Below are 16,801 nucleotides of genomic sequence, written 5' to 3'. Positions count from 1 at the left end.
AGAAAAATAGCTGGATAGAAAGTCTTTGTGTGGGTGCAACTCACATTTGCATGCACATGTAATCCATCGGGTTATTTGTCAGTGTATCTTTCAATACCCTGTCTGTCTTACTGTTTGTGGATGTGGGTCATTGATGCTTTGGTTTCTCTCATTGTGATTGGCTGGGCTGAGTGCAGGCAGTGAAAGTGGCAGGAGTTCTCCTTATTATAGTCAGCCAGAGCCCAGGTGTGCTACACCCACCAACACCTTCCAAGCCCCCAAGCATTTCCATGTGCCAGGTAGGCCGTTACTGTGTATGCAGCCCTGACCCTAACCTGTTAACTAACCAAAACTTCACCACGTCAGACCAAAACTAATCCACAGTTCACTGATGGACCTCGTTTGTTATTACTATATATCAGCTATAGCAGCTGTTCTCCTGCATTCATGCACACAGGTTTTAATTGGATTAAAATAATAATTTGATATTTTGTTGTCATGGCAAAAAAGTACGCTGTCTCAAGTCTAAGGTTTTACATATGAGGACATAATAAAAAATAAGGTGGTCCTGAGCAGGTGTTAGAATGAGGTAAATACAACCTCAGATGGACAACAAGCAACTAACTAACAACAGCTAAGCCAAAATGTAGAAGCTGTGTGTGAAAGAGAAAATACGGTCCATGATTCAGTCGCTTGTAGAATCACCGTTAGTAAATTGAAGTAAACATTTTCTATACAACATTATTCATCTCTCACATCATTGTAGAGGAATTTCTGCTCACTCTGCTTGACAGCGTTGCCTCAGTTCATTGAAGTTTGTGGGCATTCGTTCATGGACAGCTCTTTGAAAGTCCCACCACAGCATTTTATTCAGGTTGAGGTCTGGACTTTGTCTTGGCCAAAGCAACCTAGATTCTTTTCTTTTTCAACCATCCTCTCATATATTTTCTGCTGTGCTCGTTTATTGTCCTGGTGCATGACCAAATTTCTCTCAAGCTTTAGCTGTCAGAGGAGTTCAAGGTTCCCAGGTCCAGTGGCTGCAAAACAAACCCAAATCATCACCCCTCTACCACTGTGCTTGACAGTTGGTATGCTGTGTTTGATTTTTACCAAACATGGTGCATTATGTGCACTATAGCCAAATACCCACAGTTTAGTCTCATCTGTCCAAAAGCCATTGTTCCAAAGGTATTGAGGGTTTTCCAGATTCACCTTTGCAAACCTGAGCCATGGTATAATATTAATTTTTAGAAATAATCAGCTTTTTCCTGGCACTTCTGTTATCTTTTTTGCCATTGTGTTAATACATCTGAATGCTCTAGACCGTGGGTGTCAAACATAAGGCCTGGGTCCAGAATCGGCCCAGGAAAGACTCCAATCCGGTCCACTGGACGGCTTTGAATCTCCTCCTTTGTGAAGGAGGGGATTGCTTTTGGACTTTTAACTGTATTTTCATAACTTTTAAAGTTTTTCCTCTCAATAAATATCTCCTACATTTCCATTAGTACTACAACAAGTAGTTAAGTAATTGATAATAAAACACAGAAAATGTACTGTTTTTTTCCACTATCTACTATCAAAATTGAGCTACAAGACCTTTTCTGTAATTTTATATATTTATTGATTTGTGGTGACAGATTTCAGGGGATCCATGGGTGAGGGGTCGGGTGGGCGACATCGACACCCAAGTTTGTGAATATGATAAGTGACATAGGAGTTTCAGATAGGTGTATAGCTGTATCTAGGAGGCTGAGGGGGTAGCACTATTTTTGTTTTTGTTAATGTTCTTTTTTTTTATTTTTTATAATGTCGTGATAGTAAAAACCTTAAAATTCAGGGTTTACTTTCTTTTTACCATGACTGTAACTAAAGAGTAAATTTGAATATTGAGTAATTATTGTGATGGAAGAACAGTCTTCTTGCTGGTTCCAATTTATCTACCCCCCCTAAAAATGAGTCACAAAAAAGTAATTTGAGATATTAATTACTAATGAGCACGATCCATCCATCATCATCTAGAAAGAGGAACAAAAGTTTTTCTGTAATTCATTCATTTTCATCTTTTTTTATTTTCTTTTATCCTTTTGCCTTGTCCTTATTTCATTGATGTTTTAGCAACCATACAATGTATTAATCCTCCTCTCTCATTGACCAATGGGCACTCTTTGTCTATTTTGTCTTTCTCATTTGCAGCTTTTGTGTAACATACGAGTACTTTAGTACTGTCATCTTGCAACAAATATCGGTTAATTTTATTTTAAGAGCCCATCAACCCTCCACTTTAACAACTTAACGCCTCTCTCCTCTCTGAATGCTTCACTCTGTCTTTGCTCCCTTCACTATAAAAGGCCTCTTCTTCTCAATATGAGCTGCATATTTGATTTCCCTCCATCATTCCCTCTTCCTGCCCCCACTCCATTTCTCAATTTGTGTTTCCTCATGCTTTTTTTCCTCTCGCCAGCCCTGAAACAGCATTTCCTGCTTACTTTCAACAGAGTACGAAATGTATCTGCTGGATGCTTTTATTCAAAGTGTCTCAGAGTGTCATGTGCATACACATTTAGTGCATACAAATAAGGTTGCAAACTTGGTTGCATTTGTGGCACACAGTGTGAATGGAAATGTTTTCTGTTTTTTTCATTATTTATTGTTGTGTTAAAGGCTAAAAGGCATTTATAGTTTACTGTGGCATGTTGTTGTGCCGCTTTCCTGTTCTTGTCTCTTCTTCGTTTTTTCTTTTTAATTTGGATCAACTTTAATTGCTCTCCACCCTCATCTTTATTCTTGTGCCGCCTGCTTTTCTTTCCTGTATTAAGCCTGGGAAGCTGTATTAATCAACCTCGGCATGTTAGTCAGGTTGTCTGGATGCAAGGCAGCACCTCTGCAGTACCAGTTTATCACCTGTTCTGTCAGCTTCTGTCGTGCTTAAGACTGTAAATGTATACAACTAATTCGGTGGGGGAGGTTAAACAAGGAAAGCCAGAATATTTAACTCCTCCGTTCTCCTCTGTGCACTGCATACTGGGATTTTGTACGGGAAGGTGATTGGTATAGTTTTACCTTTATATACAGTTTGCATGATATCTTTAAAGAAATGTGAGGTTAATTTAATTAATTATCTCATTAATTGTTGGTGTAAAGCTATGCATTGAGGTACTGGTGTTCTCCCCAGAAATGGTGTCCCTCTCTGGGGAAAAGCAAGTGATGCTAACAACACAAATAGTGCAACTAATGGAAAAAAAATTGAAGGAGGAAGTGTCGCTGTGGCAGGTGATGCAGCAGGTTCAGCTTCAGTTGTATGAGATTAAAGATGAAAAAATGGTGGATGATGGTTGACATAATGTGGAAATACATTTTTCCCCTCCCTGCATCTGAGCAAATTCTAGACTTCTGTAAAAAAAAAAAATTACTGATGACTATAGTTCTGATAATCAGCATTTCTGTCAAGGCAAACGTATCCGACCTACCTTCGTTTCACCTTTGTCAAGTGTGGTGAAGGAAAATGACCTCAGTGTTGTGAGAAGAAAATTTCATTGATTTGGAGGTCTAGTCAGTAGTTTTGAGATTGGGTTTGTGTTATAAAAGCATATGTTTTAGGTTTACTTCCTGTATGTTCTCACCTGTACCTCGTTCCCCACCATCAGTGTTCACAACATATGGTATATTCCTGTTCCCTTTCTTCCTGTGTGCACCTTCTTTGGTCTCCTGTTTTCCTTTGCTTACGTGTTTTATTTTGGATTTCTGTTAATGCCACATTATGGATTTTTAACATTTTGGACTTTGATTTTACCCTGAATCAAAATCTTGCTTTGTAATTCAAGTGTGCCATTCACAGCTCTGCACTCAATATTGCACATTAGGGCCATGATGTCACCCTAATGATTTTTCAGATCACCATACAGCTACAGAAGACACCCTCAGCACCAACTGTGGCAAATTAACATTCAGAAGCAGACCCCTCCTGTCAGTCTTTCTGAAGTCAGTGGAGATTAAGAAAAGATCACTAATATCATTATTTCAACATTGGGAGTTGGTAAGAAACACAACATCGTCATCAGTAATAAGAATTGCAAAGAGCTAGGAGACAGGAAAGAAATCTCACATGAAAGGCAAAGAGGTTCTTGATTAGAATCTTTGCTAATGATATAGATCAGAGATGTCAGATTCATTTTACATCATGGGCCACATACAACCCATTTTAAGTGGGCAAGACTATAGAAACTTTCACCAAGTGCTTGGTCAAAGCAAGCACTTGTTTGATTGTTGGGGTTTTTTCTGTATTATTGTAGACTCTTTACCTTACAATACAACGTGCCTTGAGGCGACTCTTCTTGTGATTTGGCACTATTTAAGTAAAATAGAACTGAATTGAATGGATGCCAGTCATGTAGATGGAGGGATTACCTACACTGAAGTTGAACTTTCCTTTGAGAAGACTTTTTTTACTACCATTCAGCAGCTCAGTTGTGACTCCCTGAAGAGCCCTATAGGCAACAAAAAAAAAAAGGAGAGAGAGATGTTAGGGTTTGCTAAGAAATCAGAGACCAGCTTCACTTCACTGTACAAACTATAAAAATAGCTGAATCTTTTAAATACATTTAAGGATGGTCTGGAAGCCATTATTCATTATATTCAGACTTTCAATAACTCGCACTATTGGACAATTTAGGCCTTTGTGTCTAGAGGAAGAAAAAGCAGATCATCTTTGTTGCAGATTCTATTTCATGGGATAAGCTGTTGTATTCAAATACTGCTATATCAGTATAGTACTGCTACGTCACTGTACAAAGAGGCATTAGGCAGGGTTGGCCCCTATGTGGTCAGCCATATGCTGTTGCCTTTTAAATCAGCTTAGATGGGGTCTCACAGGTTTAACCTTTGCTGCAGTTTCACATACATGAACTAATGTGCCTGCTTATGCTGATGATGCAGCTGTGTTGATTACTAGTCATAACAATTCTGCACATGATCGAGAAAAATCATTGCCCAAACCATCTAGCAACAGTTTGACTATAGGATGAGGTATTTGGTTGTGAATTATTTTGTTGCCACTTGACTGTTGTTGAACTTTCAAGTACACTTTTAAAGGAAATACAAATAGGACTGGCTAACTTTTTCTTGGGAGGATATCACTGGCTCAGATGTGCATTTCTGTTGTCACCTTTGTGTGAAGGTGGGCAGAGTCCAGTGGTTGCTTTTCTCTGAATAGAGTTCATGTGGATGATTGTATCGATTTTGGAGTGATAGAAATGTCCTCTGCAGAGTAACTTGTGGATCACTTGATCTCACTTTCTGAACATATTTATGTGTTGTAGCCACACTATGTACAGGTTGGGGTTGTAAATATGTACAGTAGCTTTCCTTTGTGGGATCAATAAAGTATCTGTCTAATTGTACAAAGAAATTGGTTTATTAAAGAATTAGTTAACGGTCAAAGTTCTCCTCTTCTCTGAATGTTTATTTTGCTTTTTCTCACCAACTGACTCTCTTTTGTTCTCAGCTTCTGAAGAAACTAACATCTATAGAAAACCACCCATCTACAAGAGACAAGGTTGGTTAATTGGTCAAATTTTTGTGATTTCAAAACCTTTTTTGGGGCTGTGTATCTGTCCGGTTAGTTGATTCTTGTGTTCATTGTAGCATAGTCTTAGTGTGATAGTTCTGTGTGTCTGACTTAAAGAACCAGTTACAGAAAAGATCTGAGTTAAAGCTGCAGTATAGATTTGTGGACACACTTCTTTGTTGTCTGTAATCTGCTACCTCTGATTAGATTCAGTCTTCTTAGGATTTTCTCAACATGGAAACACTCAGAATAAATGAAAGAATTTCTTCTGGACTCTTACACAGCCTTAAAGTAGCTGCAGTTTGACCCATCCCGTTCAGTTAAAAAGCTTATGGTGTGAATTAACTCTAATTTTGTTCCCCAATTTTTCAGCTCTTGTCAGTTGTCCACTAGATAAGTTTCACCTTCTGAAACTAGAAAGGTTGATGGCCTTTGGGTACTGATCACTTGTCCCTGTTAAGTAGGCTTTGGTTGGAATGGGGTAAACGGTCTATGAAAAGCCTAAGAAATACATGTTTAAAATGCAATTGCATAATGAAGTGAAAAATGATAAAACTACAAGAAATGAACCCAACATAAAGCAAGACGGCAGACACAAAGCAAAGTACCTCTTGGGGTAAACCGACAAAGGGGACAATACGGGACTACACACACACACACACACACACACACACACACACACACACACAGAGGGGTGACTGGAGGTGAAGCACAGGTGGGAACAAGAAACAGGTGAAAGCAGATAGTCACAGCAGAGAAAAAGACCATGAAATAAAATTAGAGGTGTGGTTGTGCAGTTAATGTTGCTTAGGAAGGCCATAATAACAAATAATAACAAATCAAATTCTTTTTGAGTCATTTCAATCACTAATTTCACTTATATGAACTATATCAAAGTGTGTTTAAGATATACATGAGTCATGTCTGTGGTTGTATTGCCACCCTTTAGATTGATCATCATCATATGATATACATTTTTACTCGGGGCTAGCTGGGAAAGACTCCAGCCTAAGTTGTTGATGGAGGGAATTTTACTTTGGTCACAGAAAATTTCAACAGTAGGTAGGATAAGAGTTACTGCATCATTGGTTAGGCAGGAAAAAAATAATAAAATAAGATTCATTTAATTTTATAGAATTTCAGCCTTTTTTACTAGTTCTTCTTGTAATTTAGTAATTTAGTCCGGCTATGGGACATTGTAGTTTTAACATGGTACACCATTGACAAATATGTGCATTCAGATTCTCTGAGTAAAAAGCTTTCCTTTTCCTGTTTCCTTATAAGTTCTTCTGGACACCTTTCCTTGATGTTTTCCATCAAAATCAGGTAAAAGGAAGGAGGAGTCAATTTTAGGACTACTTGATTATTATCCATAAAAAGAGACATGAGAAACTAACCTTCACTTCATATCAAAAAGAAGTGACCAAGAGACAAATAATACAGAGTAAAGATTAAATATGATGCCAGAGGCAGAAGAACAGATGAGGCTGGAGAAACTAAAAATATTAAAAACAGTAAAAATAGCCAATCTGTTACACCACCACTGCAGCCATTGTCTGTGCTTCTCAGTTTTGCTGTCATGTATCTGTTGGAGGAGGACTCATATGGAGACTCTTAAGGCAGCAGCATAAATTGAAAACACACCTTTACTTAAATAGGTTGAAAAGTACAAACTATAAATATTAAGGACTATACAGGACTCCAACAATTTAGGCACAGAAGACACAATAACAGACACTGTACAGGGACTGACAGAAAGATGCCATTATATATACACAAGGGGGGGGATTAGCTGAAGTGAACACAGCTGAGGGAAATGAGACACAGGTGAACATAATCTACAGTGGCTCGTAAAAGTATTCGGCCCCCTTGAACTTTTCCACATTTTGTCACATTACAGCCACAAACATGAATCAATTTTATTGGAATTCCACGTGAAAGACCAACACAAAGTGGTGCACACGTGAGAAGTGGAACGAAAATCATACATGATTCCAAACATTTTTTACAAATAAATAACTGCAAATTGGGGTGTGCGTAATTATTCAGCCCCCTTTGGTCTGAGTGCAGTCAGTTGTCCATAGACATTGCCTGATGAGTGCTAATGACTAAATAGAGTGCACCTGTGTGTGATCTAATGTCAGTACAAATACAGCTGCTCTGTGACGGCCCCAGAGGTTGTCTAAGAGAATATTGGGAGCAACAACACCATGAAGTCCAAAGAACACACCAGACAGGTCAGGGATAAAGTTATTGAGAAATTCAAAGCAGGCTTAGGCTACAAAAAGATTTCCCAAGCCTTGAACATCCCACAGAGCACTGTTCAAGCGATCATTCAGAAATGGAAGGAGTATGGTATGGCAGTATGTATGTACGTATGTATGGAAGTAACGCGTTACCGCCCATCTCTGCTAACAACTGGGGGACGGAAACGGAAACTTAAGAAGACTTAAGAAACTCAAGATATAAACAGACCTCAGATTATAAAAAGTAACCACAACTCAAGACTAAAAGCTCAAAAACTTACTTAAAATATAAAATTCAGAGAGCCATAAACTTTATAAAACGCAAAACTATGCTTTTTCCATATTTCCTTTTGCGCTTCTTCATCTTCAAGATGAGTTCCAGCGACACTCCCTTTCCCGAGCAGCTCAATTTTTCAAACAATCGACACTGGAGTTGAACATAACCGCATCAATTTTAAGATATGAGCTGTTGACTGTTTGGAGAACTGAATGCAAATGCCTCTCCGTAGCTTCTATGTAGGTTGATTTCTGCCAGCCCCTTTCTCTGTATGACCAAATATCTCATAAGTCAGAAGACCATTCAGTGAGTTCCCAGATTGACCTTAATATGACTGTATCACTTGTATCACCCAGTCACACTGACTAGCCTGCTCAGTTTTTTAGCATTCTAGCCAAATGCTACCTCATGAGACTTTTGGAAAAATGCACATACTAAATCACAGTCAGAGCTGATGGATTGGTGCATTCCTAATTATGACAGTAGCATTCCCCATACATCATGTTGATAAAGTTGCTTTAAGGCTACTTGGCTCAACTATAAAGGTATGCAGACTTGAGGTGGATGTAAAGTTTGATCGCAGTTTTGATACAGCCACATCAAACCTGTGCTTCCAGATTCCACTGGTGGAACTGAGAGAAGCAGTGCCAAATAGTGTCTAGATGATCTATCTGTGCTCACATGGCAGGTCCAACAGAGTTACAGTTCTTCTGAAAGACCTCTGCATGATTTACATTGCGCCACAAAGTGCTGACAAGCCTCTCTCTCTCCTGTTGGGCAGTCTGCAAACTGGGCTGTGTGGATGTGGATTTACATTTACACCATTAATCATGTATAGAGCAGGTTTCATATTAAGGCAAAATACCATAATCAGGTGTTTAAACGATACATTGATACTATAATGTGTTATAGGCAGATGTGGGTGCACGTCTGCCTATAACACTATGCAATAACACTATTTCATCTATTTCCTCACGTCATCTACCACATCTAGATATACCACAGAAGGAATCACAAATAAAATGTTTTAGCAGCTCCAGCTGTATCAAATGATCTAAGTCAGGCCAAAAATACATTGCATCTGTTTTGGTGCATCTGAAAGGTAGCATCAGGTTTAGATGTAAAATGATACTAAAAATGGGGGTGAGGTGGAGCCATATTGCACTTGATCAAATGCTTAAGTTAAATGAATACTCAAATTAAATAAATAAAAAAACATCACAATACAAAAATGATAACAAATACGCACAAACAGATGGATTTTATTTGTCCTTCAAAGAAGAAAAATGCCATTCATGTATACACATGATTAGTTTACAGTGGCCCTGAAGGTACAAATGCACTGCGTCTTAAGAAAACACCAGCAAATAGAAAAATGCTCAAAAAGCACACAAAAGACAAGGGCCGTTTGGGGAAACAACAGTGTGATGGACCAGCTGCAGAAGTGACAAACTAGCAGTTAATAGCAAACATGAATCTACAGTGTTATATGAATCATCTGATTAAAAAAAAAACACCATGCGTGTGTCTTTTTCACATCTTTTCTACAGTCATTTGTGGTTTAGTTTCTGTCACGTGTGCGGCTGTGCTGTCACATTACTGTCTTCCAAAAACACTCCATTGTGTTTTGTGATTTCCTGTTTCCATTGGGGTTTGTGTGCTTTTACAGTGTTTTTCTGTTTGCTGGCATTTTTCTTAATTACTTCTTGTGAGATTTCAGCCCTAACAGAAACTTTACACACTTGTATAATACCTTAAAGTGTTTCATTCTGTTCATATTTTTTATTCAGAGTCAGCATTATCGCCTGCTTGAAGTTTTGTATCACACCCCCTCCCATTGTCTCTGACCTCTTTTCGATTTTCCATTCCCCTGTTTTTGATGCGTCTCCCCTCTTCTCCTCCTTTCCTCTCACATACTGTGCTCTCTCCCCTCTCTGTAAATATATGCACTACTTCATCTGTCTTGTTTCTCTTGCACTCACGCATCAGCAAACACGTTGGTCAGAAAATCATTTTAAAGCCAACAATGGGAGGGGGGGGAAAAAGACACTTTCATTAAACAAGAACATCTTTAAGGTTTTCTACCCATATAGACGTTTCACTTCTGGTTGTTTTGTTGTTATTTCTAGCATGAAATTCAGCACAAGATCCTAGGACAAAAAGATTTTCTGTCACAAATCAAATGTTCAAAGTGTGTCTTTAACAATAAATTTAAAAAAATACCCTCAACAGCTTCTCTAATTATCTTCCTGTCAGAAATATCAGCCTCTCCAACAGCCAATAAGAGTAGGACCAATGACAATCTCACCAATTCAAATCGCCTTTCCACCTCAAACTGTAACAGCATTTATCACCCGAACTCCAACTACTACCCATATACTGGCTCTCCAAAAGGTAAAGCACCTTCTACTTAACAGCATGTTTTACTGCTATACACAAACTGAACCCAGAGAGCCAAGTGACAGTTTTTTCACTTTGATGTTCACTTTTTCAGTCTTCTCACTTGCTCCCTGTTACCTTTCATTTCCTCCATCTCTCTGTCTAGTCTCCAGGGTGAGGAGGTTTTCATCTGGAGGAGAGGAGGATGGACTGAATCATAATATAAACAGGGTAAAAATACATCTGTTGCTTCTTCCTGTTATATTTTAAGTGAGGGTTAATATTTAATGAGCCAGTTAATTAAATGCTTCTTTCCAGCCTCACTTGACATGATACAAAGTGATGCCCCTGTACTCCTCTCTTCTTCTGTCCTCACATCCTTTATCCTGCATTATTCCATCACCATCTGTCAACTCATGCACCCATCCCACTCAATCAACTCTTATTACTCCATCTATCTGTCCTTTTGTTCCACCTTGTTTTCCCATCTCTCTTTGTTCCTCCCCTCTGCTCTACTTTCCTTCACTCCATGCAGGGAATTGGCAGATTGATCCTGAAGGAGGAGATGAAGGCACGAGCAGGTTGTCACGACAATGACCAGTGGGGTAGCAGACACAGCTCCCGCTGTAGCAGCAAGGAGGCGCTGAGCAATCTGGGATACAGCTCCCTTAATGGCTGTAAGTGTGTGTGTGTGTGTGTGTGTGTACATGTGTTTATTTACATCTTGAATATGCCAGTAAGCTGATCAACTTTATTTACCATGCATTGTCACATGACAGTAGGTTAGGCTCGTAATCTTGTCTTTAGTATGATGAATTTGATGTGGGGTTTTTTGCAGATATATTAGTAAAAGTCTATATTGTAATTCATTATAGAAAAAACAAACTAAGTCTGATGATTTTAAGAGGTGGTGCCATGGCTATAAGTTGATTAGCTGGAGTAAAGCAGAAATATTCAAGTGGATGTATTCTGCTTTTTTCTTATTTTATGGTGTATATATATAAATACTGTTACACTGGTGAATGCTCACATTAAACGTGGCTAAAGTTTGAAATAATGAGGTCAACACAGGCTTCAGATGGCTCTAAATGCACAGTTTTTTATACTCGTATTTTCATATGACATCACTGAGAGCAAATATCCCTTATATGGTCATCTCAGGCACACAGGACTGTGAGCAGCGCAGCCTAAGTCATCCGTTGTTCAAACGGTTTGTTTTTGCGGTACAGCTAATGAGAAGAAAGCTTACTTAAAAAGACAGGAAAAGGAGCCACAACAGACTGTTTTTATGGCAATGCTACAAACACCACTTTTATCTGGTTAAGTAGCGAAAGTCTGTCTATTGGTTGTTCCCTCATTTGTTCCAAATATTGGAAAAATATCTCCCTGTCTACGGGATAAACCATCTCTCTAAAGTATCTCAGTATTTACTGGACTCCATTGTTTTATCTTCTGTTTCCCATATGATTTATATAGTAATACAATATTAAACGTTTGCATGTTAGCATTATCAGTGTGACCATGTTAGCATGCTGGTGTTCATAAAGAATTTTAGCTTCAAATAGTAGCTAGCCTGGCTACGTCCTTTCTGTCTCTCTTCTGGTGAAAGGTTAATGATGTTAAGTTTGCATGGCTTTTGGATATATTCCCAGTCCCTGAAGTATTTTATTTATTTATTTAATGTTTAAAAGGTTTGAGGCTTTAGTAGCTAAAACAACATTAGTTTTGGTTTGGGCTAATTCTGATTAGGATGCAGTGACTGAAGGTTAGATGTTAGGAAATAAATGTAGTTTCCTTTATAGCTGGAACAGTGTTGGGTGTTGTACTGTTTGCTGACCGAGCCTGAGCAGGTGGGGTTTTCCCGCTTCTGTGTTAACTCTTTAATTGATCCCATTCCTCATTGTGTTCAGCAGATAACGCGAGACAAAGATGGAGAGATTCGGAGAAAGGCAAAGAAAGCGTGCGTTGTGTTGTGCTGGGGGTCCAGCAGGAATAAAAGGAAGCCTGTTAAAGCGGAACAAAGAGTGAACACTATAGAAAGTGTATAGATATAAGGGTGAGAGAGAGAATCAGAAGCTAAAGCAATTTGGAGCTGTTGAGAGAAGATGTACGACATGAAGCCTTAGAAGTAAATCAGGGTCAGAGAGCGGTGGAAAAAGAGGGAAATGAGCTCTGTCCACAGGGAGGTCACGGAGAGAGAGAGAGGTATGAATAATGTGGGTGCTCAGTGCTGTGTAATCACTATGGGTTTATGGTGCTTGCTGTTATTACACTGATTAGAAAATCCTGACAGGTGCACTCATCTGTTCTTCAGAGGAAGCTAATTCCAAAAATGGGATGTTCACCATTTTTCAGAAATGGAATGTACTGCTACAAACTGACTGACATGCTTGGTGACTTCCTCTCACTGAATTGATTCGGACCATTTTTATCCACGCTAGTAGCGTGACCCTAAGGATGGCAGTATCTGTCCATCAGTTAGTTAGTCAATCACTTCGGTCTAATATATCTCAGCATGGTGGTATGGCCATGACAATTTCACATTTCATGTTCACCAGAGGATGACAGCTGGTAAACACATTTATATCATTCTCTCTTATATCTCTTATATCATTTGACCTGATGACCTTAAGTCATCAGGTCAAAGCTTAACAACTGAGCATTGCAGTTGTTTTGTTTTATTCTGATTCAGCCTTCAGAGTCATTGATTGTAGATTGTTAAGTGATTGCATAATCATTCAAATGTACTTAAGTGTGTACAGGATCAATAATTAATATTCAGCAGTGATGCAGCTGTCTTAAGTTTAGCACTAATACTAGAGAAGCAGCTGCATTTAAATTAGTAGAAAACTAGCCGTAAAAGCGCAAGGTGCTTTTGATTTATTTTTATTTTTTTTAATAATAAATCATTATTATCTTTGATTATTTGTTCAGTTAAAGACTTAAAGATGTTTTTACAAGATCCTCAGCTGTAGTTTTGCTTTGTAATTAGCAATTGCTAGCACGCGATCATGCGAAACTAAGAAAATCTCACTGTAATTATTTCACCATAGTGACAGAAACAGTCAGTAGCAAGCTTTGCTAGTAAGTCATTATAATAAAATGGAAAAAAGGGAAAGAACTTTTTCTTTTATTTGTTTGTTTGTTTATCTATGTTTGAGAAAAAATAACTGCAAAACTCTATTCGAAATAAGTGCAGTGGGTACGTGCCATAAGCATATAAATATCTAACGTGCTGCATGCCTATGCACATAGTGCTTCATATTTTAAATGATGTATAGGTCTTGGTAGTGATTAATCCTGCATGCAGATCTTCTTAGGGACATTTTCTCACACAGCTGATGTTTTATAGACATCTCCCAAAACAACTGGCTTTTTTAAATATGTATACCCTCGCCACTGAAAACTAATACTTTTACTATGTGGTAGATTTATTAACCCTACTTAACAGAGTGTGACATCTGTTCATGTTGTCCCAGCAACTGATATGCATGTTTATGCGCACACTAAACGAAAAGACCAACATGGTCCACAAAGGACAGCAGCATTGTTGCCGCTTTAGTCAGTTTAATGGATCAGGATGAAGAACATCTGCTGATTGCCAATGCTTTTTAAAGACGAGAATGAATATCCCAATATTAACTTCAGCTATGCCTTTGTTCTCACACACTGTGCGTATAATGCATTTTTCATGGGTTTTATTTTTTTAAATGTTCGAATTCATTGCATTATGATTAACATGGAGTCCTCTTCATTTGGTAGATATCCTAATTACTATAACAATTTCAGTATTTTAAGATATATACAACAGAATGCCTGGATTCTTACGTGTGTTAAGTAGGATGTTATGTGCAGAGGAGTAATAGTGCATATATTGGACAAAGGATTGAAAATGACGATGTGAGGCGGGAAGAAAAGAAAAGATTGTGCTAGGGAGATGGAGATAGATAATTTGATGCAGTGACCTCCTAAAGTTCTCTTTGTGTCCCATAACATACTATAACTTTCTCAATAGATTCCACAGATCACTGCACGATTTGTTCCTCAGTGTTTTAACTGAATCGGAGATGGATTCAAAATCCATCTTGCCATTTTTCTTTAGCAGTATTTTATTCTGCTCTTTACTAGCATCTCTTTTCTGGGAAACAAGTCCCTCCACTAAAGTGTTTATTGAGCTAAAGTTCTTATTCTAAATCATTTTTTAAAAAACTGCATTTTTGGGGCTTGAGACAAAAAATTTTCACACTATGAAACTGGTGAAATTACAATATTTTCATATGGCCCCTCTCCCCACTCCTTTGTTTGTCTGTCTTTCAGCTCCCAGGTCCCTCTGCAGCGCTGACAGTGGTGAGTGGTTCATCAATGTGTTTTGATCTGCTTGTTCATCCCAATGGGAGCCGCGGCACAGAGAGACGGCTTTTCCCCTCATCTTCTTCATCCTGTTAGTTCTGCTGTGACAGCAGCAGAGCTTTAAGTAGGAGATTTTTATCAGTTCACACTGACACGTGCACAGACACCTCTATCTTTTGAGTTACGGGTAGGAAGATGAATGACAACAAGGCCTGTCTTTTTTTTTTTTTTCCAGAAGCTGCATCATCCACAGTGATCTGTTCTATAAGCTGTTGTTACATGTGACAATATTTTTAAAGATTTTGGGGAATTCCGATGCTGTTCTTCTGCTTTTAATAGTTGTTTATGTTTTAAATTCAAATTCAAATTTTATTTGTTACGTACACAGTCATACACAGTACGATATGCAGTGAAATGCTTAGACAACTGCTCGTGACCTAAAGAGAAAAAAAAAAGGAAAAGGAAAAGGCTATGAATAAGATAGGAAATAACTATGAAAAATTAAAAAGGGTAAATTTAACTAGGAAGGAATAAAACATAAATTAAGGTTAAAAATGAAATAACTGTACAACACAAATTAGAATGAATTTTAAGGCATTAAAGTCCGAACTGGGCTTCCATATTTGTTTTTGAAAACTGTGCATTTGTGCCCAATAAAGTAATTTTGATGGTGCACTAAATACACCAAACGTTAGCTATAAAGATTCAAAGATTCAGTTATTATAGTGAAGGAACAACAAAACAAAAATTGTGATACATGAGATGCTTATGCTAGTAGTTTTCATGCTGGCAACAGAGCAGTACATATCTGAGATGAACACTGACTATATCTCATTTCTTGTTGAGAAAGAAAGTAGTAGATGACAAACTCATTATACTTCAGTATTTTACACACACTGTGCATTGCCAATACACAGCAGCCTGTATTCTGCTGCATCATGGTGTTTCGCCAGGGCTCTTTGACATTACAGGGTAATTTAATTCCTTTCAACACCAGAGTAAAAGAGAGAAGGAGGGAGGAAGGATGAACAGAGGAGTTAGAGGGAGGAGTGAAAAAAGGAGGGAAAATCTAGTGACAGGGGAAGAACAGGAACAGGAAACAGTGATAGTGAAGTAAAGGCAAGCCAAATGAATTGAGAGGAACAGTGGGATTACACTGCCCTCTGCTGCTTCCACTGCAGCAGTGCACACAACAAGTGCAAGGATGCCCAGAGATACTTGGTTGCCACCAGTGGTTATCACTGATTACAAGACAGGTGCTATGTTGGTATAAAGGAAGTAATGCAACTCTTTTCTGCAACTTAAAAGCCATCTCAGATCACAGCTTGGGTCTTTGAGACATTGTGTTGTAGCCTTGAGATTTCAAATATATGAAAAAAGGGCACTTCTGCTTTGAATTCTTATATGAAACGATAGAAAGTTGATCGGAGGCCTTTTTCCAAACTCCCAGCAACATGTCAGTAACTCGCTGTTTGAGCTATTGAGATGAGAGGTTTCAAGATCAGAGTTGGGTGAAAGATATTAGATAGAAAAATGAGCATAAGACAGAAAAACCATTAGATTGTCACTTTTCAGACATGAAAAAAAGTGGAAAGAAAACCTGATGAAACAGCAAAATATAGCTTCTGCTCATTGACAGAAGAAAAGCAAAATGTTTTTCCCCCATTTACCCACAGCTCAAAACCCATAGCTTTCTTAAAATCAGATACAGAAATGTATCTGTAGTTTATTTCTTGCTGTATTTGACAAAATCAAATTAAAAATTTTGAAGCTGTGAAGTAACCCCCCCCCCCCACCAAATAAATAATTAAATAAATAAACCAAAAGCACCACAGACAATAGAGGCAGTGTACTCTTGATTCTAATTTAAGTGTGTCGGTATCAGTTTTCATTCTTCATGTGCTTGTTTATGTGCTTTTGTTTGTTCTGCCAGACTCCTACATTGCCAAATCAGCCTCGTTGCCAGGCTACGGCAGAAATGCACTGAACAGGGTAAGGAATCAATGG

At 38.3% G+C, this 16,801-nt stretch overlaps 1 protein-coding gene across 2 annotated transcripts in view; it reads left to right on the top strand.

Annotated features, from left to right (window-relative positions):
• The window catches only part of LOC102210990 (actin-binding LIM protein 3-like), a 53,739-nt gene that overhangs the window by 32,190 nt on the left and 4,748 nt on the right, over window positions 1-16,801 (top strand). For both annotated transcript variants that reach the window (XM_013909471.1, XM_013909472.1), the window contains 6 exons: window positions 5,480-5,530; window positions 10,322-10,459; window positions 10,611-10,675; window positions 10,980-11,121; window positions 14,762-14,791; window positions 16,728-16,786. In XM_013909471.1, the coding sequence (XP_013764925.1) occupies window positions 5,480-5,530; window positions 10,322-10,459; window positions 10,611-10,675; window positions 10,980-11,121; window positions 14,762-14,791; window positions 16,728-16,786 (485 nt within the window). The remainder of the gene's footprint in view (window positions 1-5,479; window positions 5,531-10,321; window positions 10,460-10,610; window positions 10,676-10,979; window positions 11,122-14,761; window positions 14,792-16,727; window positions 16,787-16,801) is intronic.

The sequence above is a fragment of the Pundamilia nyererei genome, unplaced genomic scaffold (genome assembly GCF_000239375.1).
Source record: "Pundamilia nyererei isolate P.nyererei 1_Seehausen unplaced genomic scaffold, PunNye1.0 scaffold00026, whole genome shotgun sequence".
Taxonomy (NCBI): Eukaryota; Metazoa; Chordata; class Actinopteri; order Cichliformes; family Cichlidae; genus Pundamilia; species Pundamilia nyererei.
This window is presented reverse-complemented; position numbering and strand designations above follow the sequence as displayed.